The sequence below is a fragment of the Prorops nasuta genome, unplaced genomic scaffold (assembly GCF_024137725.1).
Source record: "Prorops nasuta isolate Cenicafe-Biocafe unplaced genomic scaffold, Cenicafe_Pnas_1.2 PNAS00002, whole genome shotgun sequence".
NCBI lineage: Eukaryota > Metazoa > Arthropoda > Insecta > Hymenoptera > Bethylidae > Prorops > Prorops nasuta.
The window spans coordinates 5,304,596-5,328,411 of NW_027116799.1; the positions used below are offsets into that span (position 1 = coordinate 5,304,596).

General features: G+C 46.4%; 1 protein-coding gene across 1 annotated transcript in view; it reads right to left on the reverse strand.

The window, feature by feature from the left end:
• Positions 1 to 23,816, reverse strand: part of hth (homothorax) — a 330,111-nt gene that overhangs the window by 191,176 nt on the left and 115,119 nt on the right. Inside the window, exon 8 of the mRNA XM_066743762.1 lies at positions 6,335 to 6,343. Within this exon, the coding sequence (XP_066599859.1) occupies positions 6,335 to 6,343 (9 nt within the window). The remainder of the gene's footprint in view (positions 1 to 6,334; positions 6,344 to 23,816) is intronic.

Consider the following 23,816-nt stretch of genomic DNA (forward strand, 5'->3'; position numbering starts at 1 on the left):
GCTGATTCGGTGGTCGTATAGTGGAAATTGGGCGGCGTAGGCTCGGAGACGCTGAAGAAAAAATGTGAATGTATGGAACGGCGGGGGAACGGAGAGGGGGGAGTGAGAGTGAAAGAGACTCGGTGGGATGTTGGAGGGCGCGATAGTTTCCTAAGGACGGATGACGGACGGGTCATGATCGTCGAAAGTTATGCGTCTCTTCTTGCTGGACCAGTCAATCTCCGGGTGGATATTATCCCTTGTAAGCGCGTCCCGCGGATGCCACGAAGGGCGATGCGAGACACTGAAGCGAACAGCTCCTTAAAGAGGGAACGAGAGAGATGAAATTGGGGTAGGAGGGGGATCCAATGAGGAATATAAAAAGAGAGAATTGTTACGCGAAGAAACGAGCAAGAGAGAGAGAGAGAGAGAGAGGGAGAGGGGGGGAGGGAGCCAACGGACGAGGATGCGAAGGTGGCAAAAAATTTGGCTGAGCGCAGGAGCAAATGAATGAGAGAGAAGCCGAAGAGAGCGATGAGATTGAAGGGAGGAATGATCCGAGTTGGGTTGTACGCGACAAGGACGGACGATATCAAAGGCGAGTCAGAGTCGCACACAGTCAGATTTTATATAAGCTACGTGCGAGCATTCGAGCCGGACCAATCCCCAAATATGCCCAATTAGCCCCGACTGACATAATAAGTAGATAAACAACTCTAAATATCTCGCGCGGTGAGATCACAGGCGCGCGAACTTTTTCTCCATTAGGGGTAGCAAGAAGATTACTCCGGGACTATACCGAGAGATTTTTCTCCTTCATAGCCGTTCCAGCAGCGACTGATAGCATTTTAAGGACAATTTAGTTGCCCGTTCGTCACGCGCGATCCGCTTTTTCGCGATCGTCCCAGATCCTACCAACCCCCCGTACGTCCATGTGCTTTCTTCTACAGCTATCCTCTCGATGTATAATTTGCTTCTGAAGAAGAGACTCATTTAGATACCGCGAGCCATTAAAGGCCTCTGAAAATTCCACGGGATCTCGAGAATTACGGCGGTGCTACTCGAGTAAGGCATTGAAATAAATAATGGATGCACGACACACAGTGTATATATATATGTATCGCGTGTCTACGACAACGAGACCACGCGAAAGGAACAATTAGGTAAATCAAGACTGGTAAATTGGTAGGGGGCGGAGTCCCTTTCATTTTCAGTCTTCGCGAGCAACCTTGTAAGCTGTACCGCGTCGTGTTATCTCGTCTTATGAAATATAGCTATATAGTTAATAAATCGCTAAATCCGACGTGGCGACACAATATTGTGGCTGGAAGAATCGGGCTTTGGCGAAAGAGTAGAGGGAGGGAGGATGAGGTAGATGAGATGTGGTAGGAGGAAGAACCGTGATGTACCCATCCGGGCCGTCGTAAAAGCGAACGTTTAAATCTCACGACGAGCACAAAAGTCCTCGGGTCCCGCCGACAGTCCTTAATGTCACAGATAGTAACTTCATAAATTTCCCGAAGGAGAAAATCGACGAGGTAACGAGAACGAGTGCGTGGAAGTCTCGGGGATGACCGGACCGTGGATGTTTCCCCATGGAATAATTAGGGGACCGAGATGCGTAATTCCAGTCAAGTCCGAGGCTGACAGAATCGCGAATTAAAATCTTAGGAATATGCCTGGACATTTGAAAGTAAAATTCAAATGGCTTTTTTTCTCGCGCGTCAGCCGACCAGCTCAACGCAAATTATGCGAACCACCGCGTGTGTGCCACCTACCTGACAATTAACTTCTTTCGATTCAGCCGTTTCATTAATGTTTTCAGAGACGAGCTAAAATCCCACGCGTTATATAAACTACTAAAATGTTATTTTCCTTCGACGATTAATCGAATCTTTAATTTTACGATATATATAAACAACAACGATTATCGTCTGATTAATTTTGCAAGGTTCCGCGTTACTCGACGATAATCGGGATACATATATTGCCATTCCGGCTACAAATTGCAATATTACAATGATATAGAGCAGGTTATTATATCGGAATAAATATTCCTCGTGCGAGTCTAGCGGAATATTAAAAGGCGAGTGGTCCCGGTGCGTGCAGGCCACAAGACAAACACAGACGTAATCCGTTCCAGAAGCTGTGGAATCGTGCGTCGTGCTATGTCTGGTCGTTTCGATGGATGTTTCGAGGCGAGAATGTCAATGCGCGGAACCCTCGATCCTCCCCCACACCCCCTTGTCCCATCTCGCGCGAGGAGTCACGAGGGATAATACAGTGGTAGATTTAATAATGGAATGCTTAGTGGATTTGGGAGCTAACGCGTTGCAATTTTTGAAGAGGTTTCATTCCATTGCGCAAGGGTGGAATAAGCGTGCAAAATGGGTTGGGGGGTTTCTTCCGCGGGGATGGGGCACCCTTGCCGGATGAGTACGTGAGTGGCGTGTGTGAGCAGCGAATAACGCGTAGAGAGAATGCGCGAGCTCTCGAGGAGAAAACTCTCTTTGGGCACGTAATCTATTTGTCGGTCGACCGCTATACTTCTACAACTTCTCATTCCAGTCTGCGTACCTTATATTACTACACATGCACACACACACACACACACACACATATATACACCATTCCGAAAACACACGCTTGCACGAGGCAAGCACACACGATACGGTAGATTCTCCACAATTACTATATTCCCCGAATAAAAGAGATATTCTCGCTTGACTATATCGCATGGCTGTATGGAATATTGGGGAAAAAGGAAGGAATAACGATATTAATAAGTATATTTATTTATTTAGGAAAGATGGGGTCCGTGGAAGATTTTCCGTGGAAGCCGTAAAACGATAATACAGAGACGAAATGGTCCGGGGAAATAGCAGTTTGCGACATTAGCGCGAAATCGCGATCGAATGACACGCGTGCAAAGAAAGCTCGCATAAAGTCGGGCTACGAGTCACGTTAACCGGTTCACAGCCGTTTCTCAGCGGCGTAAAAGCGACTTTAATACTGCCGTATTTCTGGTCGTAAGAAATTCTATCTACATGCTAACTCTACTTACGATCAGTGCCATTTCGCGTAACAAAGTTACACTTTTCCCAGCGTGCGCGTATGTAGATATCCTCGCTTCGCGCAAATTTTACGAACCCATCATGAAGACCGTAACGAGCTACACTCGAGTGTGATCTGCTCTCGAACGAGCTTGAGACTTCGGAGAGAGCTAGCGGCTCTCAAAGTTTTATTCCGCGAGCATAGTTCTGGCGAGAGCTTCCTTTTGAGAAAGGAACGTAAAGAGTGTGCAAAAGTGCGAGGGATGAAGAGAACTCTATCGAGGTGTGTATAGGTGCGGAATGATGAAGAGGAAAAATGAGCAAGATCCGATATATATATATAGGAGCTAGGACGCGAGTGTATCTGAGCGAAAGATCGCGGTTATCGTATCGCGAGGCACAGTGGCGTTCCCATCGCTGCTTCGCGGAATAACGAGCTATAAAAGGCGTCGCTTTACTGCTTCCAGGACCGAAAACGCATTAAAGACGACTGGCCATCCGGCCATCGAAAGTAAAGGGAGGGATACGAAGAGGGAGAGAGAGGGGGGGGGGGGAGGAGGAAGGAAGGACACTTTGGTATATATACGCAGGGTAAGGACGCGATGTTTTTTAAAACGAAGCTGAGCAAAGTTGCCCGAGGATGGCTTACATATAGGATCCGGCCTCGCGCCGATGGATTTGCATTCTAATTATTGCGCGTCATTATGCTGCCAAGGAGCGTCGTACAATGGCGTTGCAGGGCAAAAAGGAACTCGAAAGCGGATGGTAAATATAAGCCGCAGGCCGAGGTGTCGAAGAGTCCTCGTGGACAAGCGAGAGCTCGTAAAAGCTCCGGAGGATGTTTATCTTATCTTCGGTGGCCTATTCTGGAAATTCGAGAGCCCGCTCGTTATGTCGATTGACCCTTGGGATCCCATTGAAATAAATACGTATAAACCTCGCTGTCTTTCTCCGGCTCGCGCCAATGTCTTTCCTTATTGGATACCTGCGACTGCGGCCGGTAAAAAGCTCGCCAATCCCGATTTTTATTCGACAAGTGTGACTCTTGCACAATTATCCGAGCGAGAATCGACGTGGCAGAAATTACTCCCACCCACGCGGTTAATAAGGGAAAAAACTCTGAGACCACCCAGCGCGCCTGGAGCCAAAGTAATGAAAAACGTAAACGGCTCTTTCTTACTTTTTGCTCGGCTAAACCTTTGCTAATTGAGCGAACGTTGCGTAATATCACCGCACAGAAAGCTAATCTTTACTTGCATAAAGTCGCGTGTATCTTGCACGCATTTTCTAAATTGTAATGTAAACGTGTATGTGTATATATATATTTGTGTATGCATGTATATATGGGTCTGCGTAGGGATAACGCAACAGTCGATTCGGCCGACCGCACTAAAAACCGCAAAATTGGCTTTTCGCGATTCGCAAGCAATAATTTCATTAAACGGCCCTTTTTTATCGAATTCCACGCCACATGGCAAGCGTACATAGGCATTGCATGTGAGAGAAGGAAGCATCGCCATGCCACGCCACGCCACACCGCGATGGCTTACGTTATGCACAGGCCGCAAGGGTTTCCAGTTAAATCAAACTACACACACACACACACCAGCTACGTTAACGCCAGTTTTGTGGTCTTCTTCCCTCTAACCAATCCCCTCATCATCCGTTTAACTTCCTTTTCTTCGAAATCCCTCGTGTGCACGCGTTTGCGGCAAACTATAAATGCACTCTAATTACGCGTAAAAAGAATATGTTTATCCAGGAGAGAAGGCGAGAGTGAGGGAGAGAGAGAGAGAGAGAGAGAGATTTCCATGATTAATCGAGAGGAAGATAAAATATCAAGCATTGTTTAATTCAGTTAACAGAAGTACACAATATATATCGCGTTGCTTGAAAAGAAAGAAATGCACTGCAGGTTACCGATAGCAAAGGTTTATACAATACTGAGCTTTATACCAAACGGAAGAATATGCCCCTTAAGAACAACAATCTAATTAATCTAATTAAGACGTTGCACGCTTTGTTGTGCTCGTTATTGGGGCGCACGCCACACTTGAAACTTTCCAACAGCGTGGATGAAGAGAAATAAGTAATTGCTCGCAATAGGATTGATAATTGTGCAGATTGCTTGGGTTATTCGCGTGTGTAAACCGTGCATTTTTGATAAGAATCTTGAGAATCATAAAACGAGCATGCACGTCATCCGAATTTATATCTGCTTCTGTTCAATTTATACAAACGAGTAAAACTGACTGGATGACGGTTGAAATAATAATTTAATCTTATTAATTGCAATTGTACCATTTTATCTCGGTCCGATTAAAAGAGATAACAGATCCGGTCAGATATTAGGATTAAAAACTACAGAGATGATTATATATTGTCGATTACATCTTTCATATACGCGATATATGCAGCGTAAACCAAACAATTATGATGTCCTGAAGAGACCATTCGTTGCTTATCCAAGCATCGATAATCCATCGTCCATGGGTGAGATGAGGTCCCAGAGAAAGGGTAGCTGTGATGATATTTATATTTTTCCTCGCTGCTCGAGGATGCACTCAGGCGAAGCTCTCATTGCACTCAGGTGGACGTGCATGAGCTTGCAATTATCGCAAAACGAGGGAAAATCAAACAGAGAAAGAAATAAAACAAGGCAGAGCATTACCGATATCGACACTGGCGACGCGGTTTTTAATTATAGAAAATAGGTGCAGGTAATTTCAATCTTAGTTCATCTTTAGAGCTCTCCTGACCTTTTGATAACTTTATATGAACTCTACCATGCTTTAGACGTATAGTATACAAAGGAAATTAAGAAACTGGAAATAGGACTAAACATACAAATAAAATAAATAAAAAATGTAGGAGCGAGAGTGGCTTTAGATACGGTTTTTAGTGACGTCACCAAGTCTCTTTAAAATTAGCCACGTCACAAAGTATAGTTCTCGTCAGTATAAAGTCACGTCCGTGCGGCAATATCGTTTAATACGATCGAGCGATTAAATCGTCCAAACGAGAGCGATTAACGCGAGATGAAAATGCTCGAGCGACATCTCTTTGTCCATTCAAGTACATGCAATGCTCTCTCTCTCTCTCTCTCTCTCTCTCTCATTAATTACGACACCAATATATACGCACGTACCCGCATATAGATATGTATGTGTGTGTGTGTGCGCACATTCGCGCATCAATCGCCCGCGAAAACTCTCTCAGGGATAAAGTCGACAAGCTTACCGACGATGTTAACTAGCGTATATCAGCAAGAAGAAGTACAAGTGCCTCTTGGTCGTACTTACCCATAGCATCTGAAACAAAAAAGAAGAAACGACGTTTAGTTAAAGATCCACTAGGCAGCGTGCAGCAAGGATTATTATTATCCTCAGATCGTTAGCGCCAATTATACATACTAAACTTTCATTGTCTCGTAAAACTGATTTAATAAATAGAAAAACATCACCGAGCAACGACTCAACTATAACGATCCTGCTAATAGTTCATAGAAAGATATATAATTTAATGACTAAAGTAAAATACCATTAGCCATAATTACATCGTTGTGAGAAGATCTCATGTCGAACTTAATTGTAGGTCTCGGGCAGCATCCATCAAATCATTATTAATCGTCGTGTACACCGTACAGTGTATAAGACTACGGAATTTCGTAAATTGCCACGGAACAGTTAAACGCTTAAAAATAGTCAAGATAGTTATCGGATGGCTAGGTCGAGTGCTACATCAAAAGTTGTGTCATTCGTTCGATAATGTCGGAACCGATGGCGATATTATCTGATATATCTCTGACACGTATGTGCCATATAAAAAGAAAAGGAGTGATAGAGGGGAGGGGAAAGGATAACTATTTAAATAGGTGTTGAAAGTAGTTGCTGTTATTTCGCAAGGTATAGGAAACGACATCCGGTGCATGGTGGAGAGGTTGGATCGGTGGACGGGTTTAAAAAAAACGAACAGCAAATGGTATGCATGTGGGTATATATATATATATATAAAATCGACGTCGACGTAGATGGAGCAAAAGTCCGAGGATCTAGTTCGAGTTTGTCTAGCAGCTATCGAATAGCAGAATGGGAGATGTTTTTTGCGCGAGTTACCAGTCGCATCCCTTTCTCACCCGTTGGCAATAGCCTCGCCGAATGACTCTATGCTAGAGGAAAAAAGCTGGAAGCCCGAGGGCGAACGTGCCACTGCGATTCCGTGCTAATTGCGCTTGGGCGTTAAGCTCCGTCATAATGCGAGGAAGGCCGCGATTGCAAGAAAATGAATCGCGTTATTAGAATTCTTCGCAACAACGTTTCTCTTCGGCATGGGAAAGCGTAACGTGGAATCTCCCAAACGCTCGGGATATAATTCTCAACTTGCATTTTCCATGATCTCGTGCTACATGGAAGATGCGGTACACCAAGAAGAGTTGACCAGGAGCAGAAACTATAGATAGGACACATTGTATGATAATTTTGCGAGATGATCTTTGCACGGTTAGGTATTACGCAGGGTTTCCACTCGGTATCGAGAATCGTTCATCTTTGTATTATTTATCTCGTTACGTATATATATATACATATAGTATACACGTGAAAGTGGCAGAAGAGCCGAGACGATTTCTCGAAGGAACGCATTCTTCTCCTTCGGGATAGGTGCTGCCGTTCGTACAGCGACTAACCCATTAGCGCCTGGACTGTCGATCGACATGGCAAATCGATCGATAAAAGCATCGGTAATGCCGCTTCCTGCCGATAGGAAGAGAACCTCTACGCTTGCATTAATCGACGACTACCTCACTCTGGCGAAGCCTTAAGTGAAAAGCTGCCGCATATTTTTGCATAGTAATGCAGGAAGAGCTCCGAGTGCAAAAGAAACTCCTTGTAAATGGCTTCCTACGTTTTAATTTCGAACGATCCACCGTTCGCCGCTTTTCCTTTCAGCCCCGCCTCGACGTCCAGCTAATCCTTATCGTAGCACGGCGCGCACTCACGACAATAATACGGCTCGTTCTCCAGCTGGCTATCTCTTCAGGAAAAACCTTTGCGACAATTGCGAGTCGTAAGATTTCTTCCGTCGTCGATCGCGATGCCACACTTTAAGCGTCTGCTAAACCGGTTGCCAGAGTATATCGCTCAACGATAATGTTATGTTTATTAGGAGGTGTGTATCCGGGATAAATTGCAAAGAGTCAACAGTCTGCCTATATCGCCGAGTTACAATTTTTCTTTTGCAACAGCTTCGCGATCCGGAATAAGTTTGATTCGAGCAGTAGAACGCAATGAAGGGGTGAGAATAAAAAGGAAGGGATAGCAAAATTGTCTAGATGGTTTCGGTCGATCCGTGTTTAATTTGTAGCACGTTCTTGCGGCCGCGCTGCGAGGGTGATGGGGTTCTGGATGGTCCACCGATGACGCGGCGAGTTAGTTAACGGGGCTCCGTTTGGGCCGAGGTTTCCGCTCGGCGGTTCCTTCTTGCGACGTCTGATTTTTGCCGCTAAAACATCGTCCCTAATTAATCTCCTCGGGCTCGCAGGCGCTACGTCGTGAACGGTGACAATGCTACGCCGCTACGAGGCTGGAATCCGCCGGCGTGGCGACCGATCACGAGAAAAACTCGACCGGGGCAGAGATACGTAGCAGCCGTATAGAAGAAGAAGAAGAAGAAGAAGAAGAAGCGTCCGCGCGCGGAGGAAACGGCAAACGCCTTGTTGGCCGCGCGCTGCAGGGACCGGCCAAAGGATACGAGGCGCGCACGAACGGATCCTTGCGGCGAACACGTTCGGCGAGCCTCGTCGCGTCGCTCGGAATGAATGTGCCAAGCAAGGCCCGGCCGGTCAGACCCTACACACAAATGACCGACCCAACCGGCTAATGGAGATTTGCGAGACGACTTCTCCGGAAACGAGATCTTCTTAACATCTTATTCGAGAACGGGCACGACGACGGCTGCAGGTGACTCGAAATATCGCATTAATTGGCTTCCTTGCGCTTTCTTTCGACCCGCGCGCCTCTAATTATGCACCGAACGAGCCCACGTGTGCGCATACCAGTCGCTCGTCCAACTAGAGCTTTCGGAAAGCAAATAAGTGTGCAGTACGGCGATGTCGACGTGGGAAAATGAGCGAAGTCTCGAAAGTGGAAAAATGCGAGGCTGATTAGCGGGATGATCGTGCGCCGCGCGCGGCCGGCAGTCAAAACGCAGCGTGAAACGCGAGAGAGCAGTCGTGGAACACGGCTGAAGCTGCTTCGGTCTCCCGGCGCGATCGCAAAAAAACCAGCACGAACTTCAGGCTCCAGTTCCTTTTTAAGTCTCGCTAAGCTAGCGCCGCTCGTTTCTGGTATCCCGTGTCTCCAATTCCCGGGAGTCAATCAACCGAGTCCACGATCGACCGAGACACTCGCCTGCCTGCCCGCCTGCTTTCCTCCTTGCCTCCCCTTCCCCCCTCCCCCTTCTCCTCCTCCCTTACTTTATACTTCAAACGAGAGGAAACCGAACGAGAGACGAGTCCAAAGAGCGAGAGAGAAAAAGAGAAAACGAATTGCTTATTCTCCTTACATTCCCCTTAACAAATTTCCGTCGACAAAAACTATCGCGTTTTCGAAGCACGCTACTCGGTGATACTGCCTGAAAAACGGTGTTGACAGCAGTAGATCTTTCAACTCGATCCTGCAACACTCGAACAATTTGGATCTGCTCGATAAGCGGTTCACGGAAGAATTTCTCCTCGTGTGGGTGGTAATTCGCCGTGTTGGACACGAGACTGAGTCAAGAATTATTTTCATATATTAAAAAAAAAATCTGTGATATAATTGTGAGTGAAGAAAAACTTGAGGAATATTGACTCGTATATATAGAATAAAAGAGCTTGAATTTCAGGTATGGAATTCTCGTCGGGGTGTGAAGAAGTTGCGCGTTAGAGAGACGGGCGAGACGAAACTTGCGGCGAACTAGGTCGACTTTTTTCAAGCTTAACGAACACACGGACCAAGATAGAATCGGACTGCGGCCAGAAAAGGTGAGAGAGCGGCGTCGATGAGCAGATAATTGGTGTTCTATGAATTTGACGGCGATTACTGCGAAACGAAGGGCCCAGACGGCTGGCCCTCTTGCTTCTTGCGATTCGCCTGGAAGAACCGGCGAGCCGGCCCCGACCCAAGAATTTTAATTATAAATTAGTTGATTAACTCAATAGTGTTTTTGTCGGTGGCGACAGTGTCCTCGGTTGCAGCGCACACTTTTATTACTACTACCACTCTTCTCCTCCTTCTTCTTTGATCCACCAGACTCACACATATACGATAACGCACACGAGAAACAAAAGATATATACGTGTGAGCAGCGGTTCTCCGAAATCCAAAGTTCAACTTTCCATTTCTACAGGAAACCTTTTCCTAAGCTGTATTATAGGAGCCACGTTTATCGTATACTTACAGAACCACTGTAACCGAGCAAGTAGGCTAAAGGAAATCCCGTGAAATATTTTAGTAAACGAGGTTGCGTTTCTGAACGGTGTGGAGGAGAACTCGTGCAAGAAACGGACGTGAGATGAAACATATGTCTCGTTATGTAAGCCGAGGCGTCAGTGTTTACAGCGGTTTAAACGGTGGAGCCTGATGCCGAGCGAGAGTTTCCGAAACTTACAGGTCTTTGACACCGTGCAGTCGCGCCGGTTTCGCGCAGCAGGTGCGAAAGTCCCTGTAACCTGCGTGCACATAATTCCCCTGCATGCGAGTATACCATGCTACCTTGTTCGGCGTATGCGCAGTAAACCTACGCCACGACCCTCCCCCCAGCCTTCTCCTCTTCGTGATCGTATCGATCACGCGGAGAAGATCCTCTCACCCAAGCGCAATGGCGCACGGAAGCTTCTCTCCTGGTCGATCAATTTACCGAGCCCGGCGCACGAGTCGCTCGAAAGGACGAGACGAGAAAAATCTGGAAAAATCCATCGACGCGAGTCACGCAGGAATCGACGCACTCCGTTCCGGTGGAAGCAGCGCGTCAAACTGGTCGAGAGCGTTTACGAGGAGGAATAAGTCCAAGTTGAGAACCGATGCGATTCGAGATACCTCGATTCGAGGCCGCTTGGTCAACAGAAAACACAATGGCTGCGAGGCGACGAGACGCCGATGACAACAACCTGTGGCAACGTTCTCCGCTCGCATGCAGGAATGCGTCCATCTCCGTTCTCCTGTATTCTATATTAAATAATATGAATTATACGGGGCTAAAGAACATTTGGCAAATGCACGACCTGACCGGCCGTATACTGCACGCAGTGGAGACGAGAGACTCTCGCTCCGCTGAAATCCTCCTACCACTGCGCGTTCTTGCGACTATATATACTCTTTTCTATTATTGAAATATCAAATCACCATAGCCCTTCATCGACCAAATGCAAACGATCGAATTATACCGAATCGTGCTCTTCAGCCTCGACAAGAAAATCCAATAACTCAATAAATTAGCAGAGAGGAATGTCAGGGGCGCCCGCGCAAAAAGGACCCTTATTTAACTTTCATCACACTTTTCAATTAAAAAATCCAATGGGATTTAACGAGAGATGCAGTGCGTTTTTAATATGCAGAATGTCGTCGAGGTATCGCGTTTCGTTGGCAAGGGGAGAAAAAGGGAGAGTGCGAGAGAGAGAGAGAGAGAATTGGAAGTGGTGGTGGTCGGTTGGTACATCTGGGATTTGGAGACAGGGAAGAGAAATTAAGTATGAGTTTGGGGACTCTGGCGGGTTATGGAAGACGTCCTGGAGACTCCGTTGGAGACTCGTCTGGATATAGGAACGGCGGTCTTTGGTCGTGGCTCTCCCGCATACCGGACGAGGAGCAGTGGTCGCAGTGGTGGCGGCGGTCGCCTCCGGGCAAAAAGTACAAAACTTGTGACCCGACTGGCCCCGGTCCTACCATTCGCCTCGGAACCGCCATACTTTTTGCCAACACTCCGCGTACGAGAACGAACTGTGTCCGGCGCGAGCGTCAGCAGAATGTAAAATATGCAACGCGCCGGACGACGACGACGACGACGACGACGCCCAGCACTACATATACTATATCTATATAGCCTGCACATGTGTATATAGTACTGCTGTAGCCGCAGCACTGACGCACCAGCCAAACGCGCTGCCCGCTGCATTACAATGCAGATCAACCGAGATTTTCCAAGCGCGCACTTGCACAATTTTAAACCAACTCTTTTTATCTCCCGTTCCATCAGGCAAATTTATTCCGCGCTCTGCTTGAATATTAATAATTTCATTGGGGTCCAATGATGCTCCGGACACGTTTCGTTTGGAACAACAATGAGCCAGCGAGAAGAATTCGATGGCTAATAGCTATATAGGTGCTTCGTTCCGAATTGCACCGTCCGTGTATCATCGGTACAACATATATATACTCTGTATAGGAGGGCGTTTGCACCGCTCGTAGAGCAGGAGACGCTTGTGCCGGCATTCCTAGCGCGTCTGCTTGCACTAACTAGCAGCGCAGAAGGAATTCCTGCTGACGACTAGGGGGAGAGCACGGGGGGGATCAAGAAGCGCTGCTCAAGGGCCATGTGGACGACCGGCTAGTTTCTTCTCCGTGTTATTATATCTCCCGTGTCCGGTAAGTGCTGCGTAAGATAGCCCCGGACGTGGAAGACGTCATGTCGACTTGCAATACTCGCGCTGCCACTGTATTATATATCCACTCGTGGCCATGCCACACCGATACAAGCACAGCGTTCGCTTTTATTTACTAATGATCCCCGTCGAGATATCGGACTCTCTCGAGCGACCCGGTCTTTTCTTTCGTTCACCAGCTCTCAAAACGCGCACCTCTATCGCGCGCTCTATGCTTTTATTTCCTTCTCCGTCGAAGAAACGTATTTTTATATCGACATATTTATATATATATAGATATATGACAGAGAAATCTATAACGAATTTCCCGTCACGCGAAATCTTGGAATCTTCGTCAGTGACGATGAAAAGTGCAGTGCGACAAAGTTTGCGTGCAGGTATTATATATATATATATTGTGGTCTCTTAGGCCGATACGATACGATCTGCGAAACGACTGGCGTTGCGTTGCGATCCATGGGATTGATAGTCGCTGAATAAATATATTGGGATTTTTAACTCTCCATCGGCGGTATTTAGATGACGTCAGCCGCTAGAATGCACCGGGCGGTTTGAAATTTGCAATGAAATCGATGCCGCCCGTGCCAGCGTAATTGGTAATTTCGAAACGTGGCCTTAGTTATGCGCTTGGAAATAGGTATGGCTGCATAAATATGTGGGTTTGTGCGCGTGAGTGTTCACGGGTGTGCGTGTACGCGCGTGCTTGTTAATGACCGCTCGCGTGGTGGATTTTGCCATCGCGCTACCACCGCACGATAATCCTTTTCTTGTATATGTAGCACGTTGTACTTGGCTCTCCGCTGGAACATTAAGATCAGGGTCGAGTGGACCGAGGAGGAACACCGTACGTTTTCTTCGGCAACCGTGTAACGCTTTGAAACATGGAAATCGGATTAGTAGCGTTAAGCTTGAGATAGCGGTTCCTCACCGAACTGGTTATTAAAAATGTGATACGGACCGCGCGACCGAGCGACGACCGGTTGCCCAACGGAAAGAATCCCACAATCCACGCTCAACGCGAGCGCGCACTATTTTATACCGAGCAGCCACGAATAAACTTTCGATGGAATTCGATACGAGTAATGAACTTCGACTTGAAATATAATTACAGAAATTCCTTGTAGCGCTTCTCTCTCTCTCTCTCTCTCTCTCTCTCTCTTGGCTGTTTACCTACAACGCTCGAGACAGAATCTTTATCTACCGTATGCAGTAGGGATTAAAGTATCGACGTTTTCAAACAAGGCGTTCGGTAATGGACTCGAGGAGGATCGAGAGGGAAAAGGATGTTTCTCTTCTTCATCCCCCCCCCCTCTACCCCCCCCCCCCCCCTGTAGCATCACCGAGCGTCGCGAATGGTTCGCTACGCCCACCATAGCCATTCGCCTTGATGGTGGTCATACCATTACATGACTTTTGATCGCCAGCCGTTACCCCGCGTATTCGCAACGGGTATTTGCATACCTATTTGTCAATGTTGCATCGAAGATCTTTAAAGCTCTCGCTCGCTACGTCCTCGCCAGACGCTCGCTATCGTCGCCAACGTGACTGTAACGAGATACCTCAGAAATGTTCACACGCGCATGCAAATCCCGCGTGTCAGTATCGACTCGTACTTCTCTCTCTCTCTCTCTCTCTCTCTCTCTTCCCGCAACTTTTATTTCGCGACTATGCGGAAAACGTTCTTTGATCGTGCGACCGCGCGCCAATAACCGATTATGGCGAGCGAGGGAGGTTGGATGGAGGAAAATTCACGCCAACTTCGAAAGAATCGTGCATCTGGACACGCCTCGATCTCTCCCCGATCATGGATAGACTTTGTCGGGCTCGAGCGTGGGAAAAGCTTCATTTTCCATTGATCTCGCATTTGTTCAATGACGAATCGATGCACCTGAAAACTCTCCTTTTCTCTCTCGGTCGTAATCATCATATCGCTTTATGACTCGGTTCGGATAGAAAGTAAGGAAAGAGAGGGAAGGCCGAGTCTCTCACGCTCCACGCGATAAGAGAGCAAAAAAGCCGGGAACAGGACGGGACAATTTCTGTGAAAAAAAGTTTGGAATTTAGCGGACACGCAAGAGACGAAAATTCGTAAAAAGGACGACGAGGGAAGAGCCGTCGCGAGAGCTCGATACCGGCGGAGCCAGATTTGGTGAGATGGGCCTCTCGATAATACAGGATAGAGGGGAGGTACGGGAGAGTGAAAGGGGATGAGAGAGAGAGAGAGAGAGAGAGGCAGGAAGAAACGCGGCGTGAAAGGAGAGAAATAAGCTAAAGGAGAAAATGAGAGTCTCGTCTCTTATTCTGAACGGGTTATCACTAAGTGAAATGCCGTGTCCGCTATCTGACTCTCGTAGAGTAGAAACTCTTTCGCAGGACTCGTTTCTTATAGGGAATACCCTCCTCGGTCTCTCCAGGGGTATAATCCCTTTGGAGAACGCGAGGTTATTAATAAGACTGTTCCTATCTAATGCAATTAGACTCGACTGCTCCGTGCGTCGATCTTTCTCCCTCTTTCTTTCCGCTGGTTCCATGCACACACGTGCCGCATCTCCCACGAATGACGAATCGCCGTTATTTCTAAGCCCAAAGCGCCGTTACCTCACCACCCAGTGCAATTTGTCCACCCACGAATTATACACGCTACTCCACATTGAGAATAATCCGTCATTTGCGTTGCGAGCGAAAATAAAACAGCGAATTGCAACATAATTTAATAAAGCTATAAATATATTACGATACACATATTACGTATAGATATATTATGATGGTTATTTCAAGGGAAGGAAGTATACAAATCTATTTAGCGTGAAGCTGGTGAGAGGATGGAGAGGGGAGGGAGAGTGATTTGGATGAGTCTCGTTATCGGTGTGCTTTGTGCTGGGTAAGATCATCTTTGGCTACGTCATTGAATCGATAGCATCTCACGACGGCGAGGAGCCTGTCTCACGTTCGACCTTGGAGCTGCAGCGCTCTGAGGAAAGATCCGAACTGTCCAGCTCTCGACCTTAATATGCGAGCCTTGGGAACACGAGTAACGAAGGAGGTTCGGCGTAATTAATATATTACGTTCTCCGGCCAAATTACAACGAGTATGGAAGCCGATCCACGATAATTAAATTGGGTGTAATATCTCGCCGCCTAGCTGGATATTATCTTGAAGAAAATACGTTCGCCAAAAGAATTTAATTCTTTTTGCAGTCTACTTGAGGACAAAGACTGTTCTCGACCAAGCTCGATAGCTAAGAGTGACTCGTGAATTGTTAAAATCTTTCTACGGTCAATCCACTCTGTTATATACAGTTGGAGCAGGAAGGAGAGGCGGAGGGAGAAAAATCGACATTGTTATTAAAGGCACGACCGAAAATACTTGGATTCGTCTCTACGTTGCTGCTGAATGTTGATAGAGCGTGCAAAGCGAGGCTTGGAAGATATATCTTATGAATGATCGGTGCAACTTTAAGGCGTCCACTTTGGTGCATCGAGTACACATCTATTTGCGTATCCAGACACGAAACGACGTTTCCTGAAACTGGAGACATTCTGCCTTCTCAACAACGAAGGTCGACGGAATCATCAATAATTCATGAGCAAATTCGGATGAAGAAACTATATAAAAGATCTAGAATGGGATAAACGCTCGTCAATAGTTTATCTCTGAATTTAGATCTTGGTCGTAGCATACACCGAGTCTCTATTAACGACAATAGTTGAGGAGGAAGTATCTACTGCCTATTAGCTAATGAGAAGTCCGTCTATTCGTGGCCTGTTTGCGACAGATCAAACGTACGGATAGACAATCGTTCTGGATAGATTAAATATCACGATAAAAGGGGGCCATGTTATTTACGGAATTTTAGTCCACGTATATTAGTGGAGCCTATACGTATCAGGAGGAGTTTCTTTCTGCAGATATATATGTATATATATATATATATATATATAAATGTGCATAGTGTGGCAGAATGCAGGAAAGAAATCCTCGCGGCGCATAACGATTCTCGAATAGCATTAAGGAGTCTCGCAAATTAACTCGTTCCAAACGAGTTCCAATCTCTATGCATGAGAATCAGTCAGTGGAAAAAATCTATGCGGGAGAGCAAAGTGTATCGTATATGCAAGGGGAGGGGCGGGGGGCGAGGGGCGCAACTTGGTGGATGTTTCTTAGGGATCTCGCGTTCCAGGCACATTTCACCGATCGGCTAGCGGCGGAGTGACATTAGCGTCCGGCTAAGCACCTTTTAAATCACGTGTAACGCGTTAATACGCGATAGAGCGTTCCAATTAAGACGCTACGTGGCCGTCAATGTCGCAGCCGACTTGTCGATACCTCGTCGACCATCAGTGCAGGACACCACCGAGCCACCGCAAGGGAGAGTCCAGAAGAGAGATACATTTATTCAACTAGTGCATCATTACCGATCGCGAGGACGAGGAACCTCCCGAGGACTAGTTACCGAAGGTGTCTCCTCGTAAACACTCGGTCATTTACATAACGAGTGACATCTGCTGGCCCAATCATACACGCTGCTCCAGGGTAATACCTGCTCGGCACGCCATTCTTTGCCTTCTTCAGCCAAGGCTCCTGCGCACCTACACACACCATGCATGCACCTTCGCCGCATGCACACTCGATCTCTCTCGTTGAGAATGTCAGGACTCGTTCCAGTCCTTTCTGCTGCTACCCCGTAGGATACGCAAACAAACCTTTTTCTCCCCCTTACCTTCCCTCAACGGAAAGATGACACCGCATTTTAATTATTAATTCAAATTTCATAGAATATTAATCGCCGAATTAATAGGTTCTTATTCCATGCTGTAATCGCACTGGTAGATCCTTATCGTGGCTTATCTGATTTTAATTTATCCACTCTACAATTTAGCGGAGCAAGGAGCCTGATGGCTTTTAGTATACTTTAATTAAAAGTAAGCAAATACTTTGTGGTGTACGTGAGCTACCCGCTAATTGGTTCCTGACAGGTGAACAAAAAAATTTCTTTCCCCTTAGAAACGTAGAAATACGAATGATGAACGTGATTTCATTTACCATTTGGTAATACAGTAAAATATCAGTTAATGTTGGATACGCGACGAGTTTTTACGAGTACCACTCGTGAATCGAGAAACCGCATCGTCTCTCGATCAGCCTTCCCGATACATATGCTATCTATATGTATTGTGATATTTCTTGCTAATCGAAGAAATCCAATGAAGTCTGCATGCATCCGAAGAGATAGCATTGCAATATATAGGGAAGCTAACGAATGTTACTTTATTCTCTCATCAGCTCGATCGTACGAATAAGAGTTTTCTTACAGCAACATTGTTCCTTACGTTAATTTCCCACTGCACTCGCGGCAGTGGTAATACACATATAATTACAGTAATTAACGGCCTGTAATTAATTAGGATCGCACTTTGTTCGTTACTTCTCCGGACGACTTTCGCCGTGGCGACTAGTTCGTTTGTATTCCCGGTGCACGCGTGGCTGCGTCAGGTACCGACAGCATCGATGTGCCAGCTCGTTGTTCCTACAGCTTACACCCGTACGTATATATACATATATATATATATATATACCTGTTGTGGTATGTACTCTTTCAGAGGTTACATGTTGATCCCAATTAACACGCCGTTTCTTGCCTATCCCGGCTCTCTCAGCTGATCTCACAAAAATTGTGCCATCGCCACTCTCGATCTCGGGCCAGACGTAACTCCATAAAAAGAGAAACCATCGTCGAGCTTCCGCAATTATACATCTACGACTGAAGAATATTTTACCCGGCTGCTTTATGGCAAACACGCGTGACAAGCTAATTTCGGGGACTTTTTTAATCGACAAGATTAATTAACCGAAACGCGCGTATCGGCTTCCAGCTATCGGCAGTCGGATGTAAAATTAGCACGATCCGCGCGGGTCAGTGCAGACGGCACGTTCGAACAATTCTCACGAGTGGGAACGACCGGTCTAATTTCGACTTATCTCTTCCGCACCGAAACTGCCGTGCGCATTTCTCCGCGACCGAATTGGATTAACCGGCGAATTGACTCTTAGCACCGTACGGAAGATTGCCCGTGTACACATTTGCCAAACATTTCCGGCTAAAGCGTCCCACTGTCAGGAAACACTGCGACCCATCTCACTCCCCCCCCCCCCCCTCTCTCGTGCACACATGCCCTCTCCCTTTCTCTCCACAACCCGCAATAAACATAATGGCGCGCGTCGTTAATTAAGTGGATTTTCAATCAAGATTCAATCAGTCTCGTTGTAAATGTAAATGCACCGAACCCAACCCACTCGATTGTCCCCTCCCATATAACCACGCGCTAACGCTGATTCACGCGAAAGTGCAAGGGAATACGATCGATGCACGCTATGGATATCCCTTTGAGAGTATATATTGCGAGACGAAATTTTTCATACATTATTATGCAGAAATCAAACGTATATTATTCATCGGCAAATACTTTCCTAGCAAATCATCCGTATATATTCATCGGGAGATTTCTTCCTCGTGCCAAAAGACGTATTCCAGTTCCTCGGGCAAAAAAATTTATTGGCAATCGAGAGTGAAGTTAGCACCGCTGATCTATATCTAAATAGAGCGTGGAAGGTTACACCCGAAGGATTTCGATTATGCGTGTATATGCATATATATATATATATATATATATATATATATATAGCGTCGCGAGTTGTATTGGCAAACGCATAAGAAAGTCGGAAAAGCGTCGTTTTCGCCTGCAATGAAATCAGTGGTGCGTCGCGGTACGTGGCGAGCGTCAGAGTTGTGTGGTGGATATGTAAATTGAGAATTGCCGAGGCCGTTGAGTGGATTTCTGAGGGGCCCGCGGCGGCGAGACAAGAGACGTATCCCAGCCACCCCCGCTCGAATGAAATTTTCCAGGACATTGCGTTCGAATGCGAATTAAGCGCGTATAGCTTGATATCCCTAGGATGGATCGAAGTTGTGCGAGCTTCGGAGAGTCTTGGAGAAATTCGCGCGCGCGAAATCGAATTCCAGCGATTCTCCGTCGAGTGGCGGGGCCCTTCCGGCGAGCCGCGTGATTCATGGCCGGAGCTCTGGCTAATTTCCCCCTGATATCGATTCTCCCCTCCTCGTCTCCTCTGCCCTTTCTCTTATTTTTTCTCGCTTCCTCCGATCCGCTTATTCAACTATCCTGTGCAATTATACATGTATATATGTTTATACCCCTACCTCTCTCCCCTTCGACCAACACCCTCCACCAACTGCTATCGGGTTTAAAACTCGATTCAAATGCAGCCTCGCGAAGAGAGGACACTGCGCTCTTGGCCAGCGATTAAAACTATCCGAAGAAAAAGCCGAGAGCTTTTACTACCACCGGTAAATACATCCATCGGGGGATTTATTACCAAGCGTCGTCGCTTCGACTCTCGACTGATGAATCTATTAGCATCGCGCGCTTTTTATCCTCCAGCAAAAAGCCTAATTATGATTATTCCCATGAGACACGTTCTCTCGTTTCGATGGGTTCTTTTACAGAAAAATCTACGCTCTACGTGTATATGTAGGATTGTTTTTACTGTACACTGAAGCTCATCGTCAACATTAAGATATTTTTGACTGTCCATTGGCTGGAAAAGTTTCTTATTCGTCTCAAAGAATGACATTAATGGAGGCAGTAGCAATATTTCCGTGGCGTTGGTATTTTTCGCGAAAACATAAGGTTTACCTCGGAGAAACGCTCGAGGGGCAATCGACTCTGACAAATCCGTCCCCAGGGGAGAACCGGAAACAATCCTGCCATTTTCGGATCAATCACGGTCAGTGATCCTTGTTTCTCGCAGTTTGAAGATTGCGAGATGCGAGAGGAAAAGACTGGGACGATGACACTGTCTAATTAGTGGGGGAGTGTCTGGTTCTATCGCAGGATATTCTTTTTGAAAATATTGATGAAAGGGAAGGCAGGATCGTTTTTCGAGAGAATAGAGTGGCTCGCGAGGGCATTCGTCGTTGAGTGAAAGCAATATACACGTCATATATCACCTGGCTGTAGCTAATGCCCTGAGAAGGTGTGCGTGAGGCTATCCGCGCACCATAAAACACTCGGAGGGGTTGCTGGCGGGTTCGGTGGCGAGTGTCACCACAGGTGCGGACATTCTCATCATAAATAGCGGCCCTGCTACACCGTAAACCGTCTGGTGAACCTAATTGGGGCGTGGCTGCGGTTACACCTTCGAGTTTTCGCCCCCGCGTCTTTCTCACCAGTTGCCTCCTCTTCGGCGACCTTCCCTGGCTGGTTATCGCAAAAGCGCGTAGGTCGTATTAATGTCGAGCCATGCAACCGGCTAAACTCCAACCTTTGAAAAATCGACGTCGAACTTGATGCCAGGTTTCCTTTCACGGTGGCCTTGACCACTCCTATAACCTTCTCGCAGACACCGTAGACGCACGTTGAGTTTCGAATTTGGGACGCAAGCCAGCGTGGGACCGTGGCTGAACTTGACGCCAATTTCAGCAATGCTTCGCCTTCTCGAGAGAGGAAGAGAGAGAGAGAGAAACCTACCATAGAAGGATTAGTCGTCTACATAGGTAATCTAGAACTTTTAACCCGTCTCTTTCGCAACTGCCTATCTGCTATTTTAATCGCTTCCAATCTCGTGTATCGTATTCCAACTACTCCAATATTAATATCTATGGTAAAAGCTTCGGAATGAACGCGCTGCTCCGAACGATTCATGAAATTTCATTCGATACGAAGGGAATGAAGGGAAAATCGAAATTGACGTGGAAGATAATTGAATAGCGTAATTATTGAAGTACATCATGGTCCAATCGTGAGAGAGAAGCAAAGGAACACGAGGGGGGCGTTCGGTTGTGGGAACAACGCGGTTGATGGTGATTGAAGGAGAAAGACAGAGGAGAGTCCGAGTGTTTCTGATGAAGTGGACGATAACTGGGCACTCCCGAGGAACTGGAACTCGTCCTGTTTCTCTCTCTCTCTCTCTTTGCGTGGGAGGAAAGGACTGTAGATCGCGAGAGATTGAGCCACATATTGACGACAACGAAAACGGACACGGCGACAAGTTGAAGGCACCACTTAACTTGCCGATAGACGATTCCCACACCCAGATACAATAAGAACCAAAACCCGTCATTCTTGTCTAATTATTTCCGCTCTATTCTCTAACGCGGAGCGCCATCTAATTCAATCACTCGAAGCCGGTTCGCTGCAACGAGCAAATAGATAAATAAACGATCGGGGACACACACGTTTCATATACCAAGATCAAGACGAATAATCGGTATTTACGAAGTATCGCGACGTGGATTCATTGGGTGCTCGATGAAAAAGTGGATATCTATCGAAAAAACGAGAAAACGAGGTTGAATTATTTTCCGATTGCTCGCACGACAGACCAAGAGATATAGGTGTTGGTCGTAATGGGCTGCGTGCGTGTTTTCACGCGGAGGAAGGTGAATGCGAGCGTTAAAAGGTGGGTCGGATTCGGCACACCTCCCCGTTTAGGCGCTGGAATGATTTCGCGCTTCTCTTTATTTCACCAAAATTTATAGAGGTGCGGATCCCTGTTCTCTTCTTAACTGTCCGTTAGCATGAACCACCACCAGCAGCAGCAGCAGCAGCTTGGAATGGCTTATGGAATACGCCAACCAATTACGGGCTGGTGATAAAGCTACATTGGTCACTCCAGTTGCAAGACTCGCCTAAGGTTGTTTACTAACTAAACGTGATAGTTGCAGCAGAGAACTACGCGAGGCAAAAGCGCAAATGGTAGCTCCTGGTGCCAACTGGAATTAGAGGGAGTATCGGCGGTTAGCTGAGCAAACAACGTCATGGCCGTTATATATGAATGTCATGTGAACGTAACGGTAGCAAGAAGACACACACTATCTACACGTACGACCGGTTCGTGTCACGTGAACATAAAAAATTATTGTCATTCAGTGATCCCTTCCATAATTATTACTGCCCCACCCGGTACATTTACCCGCGTCTACTCGCCTTAACACTTCGAACCTGAACTATCTCTGGATCAAAGGATATGCCTGTACTGATCGGCAAAAGCGTATTAAAAGTATTGAGTGTTACAGAATTCAGGAACCAAAACGAGGAACCAATATGCGCGTGGTTTATAAGGTACGTATGGGAAGGTCAGTCGATGTGCGTATTATAATAATGTATATAAGATAGATTTTGCTGATACCAGCGTTCTCTCGTGTGCACGATCCGTCAGTAGAAAACATAATTTACATGGACTCTATTAAGATCGTTATAAGTCTGCTAATGATTAATATTCATTATTAGTATCTATCATCTATACAGGGTTCGGCCATTACTCGTCTTATTCAATTATTAATCGAGCGCTTATTAACAACTTTCCTCGTAAATTCTAATACCGATCTATAAATAAATATTTTATACAAGAATTTTTTACCCACTGTCTGTCCACAGTCTCCTTATCATTAGGATAAACGCTAGTTTCCGGAATATCTAGGATAGAGCAGAGTGTGAATCACTGGGGATTTCGTGTAATAACGTGAAATGCGATTGTTATAAGGAAATAAGTTATTATAGGGAAAAGCTGCTACCGATGAGAATTTGGAATTTGAAAAGTAAACTCTCTGGCCACTGATTTCTTGTTTCTCTTGGTTGACTGTATCGTGTTCCAAGGACTTAGCAAAGAAGCCATCTCCTACCGCGTTACACGATTACTTTAGGGTATGGGTTAAGGGGTGGAAGAGAGGGAGTATATGAAGTGCACTTGGGTTAAAGCAGCACACACGTGCACGGTCTGTCGCCCATACGAGTGTTACCAGCTTTGTTGCTTCGGGCTTGTTTGAACATATTTGCTCCCTCCTCAAAAAGCACTCACCTTATTGGCTCGAAACTTTTCAACGTGTCCCGTTCCCTCTTGATATTTTAACCCCATTTTCCTTACTATTTTCTTGCAGACGATTCTCTCCTTCCCTCCCTCCCATTCGTATTTTGGCCTCAAATGAATTCTCGTCTTTACCGTATGTACTACGAAAGCCTCTCGATACGTTCTCCTCTCTCTCTCTCTCTCTCTCTCTCTCTCTCTCTCTCTCTCTCTCTCTCTCTCTCTCCTGTATATCGCTTTAAGAAGACACGCCCGTTTTTATTTT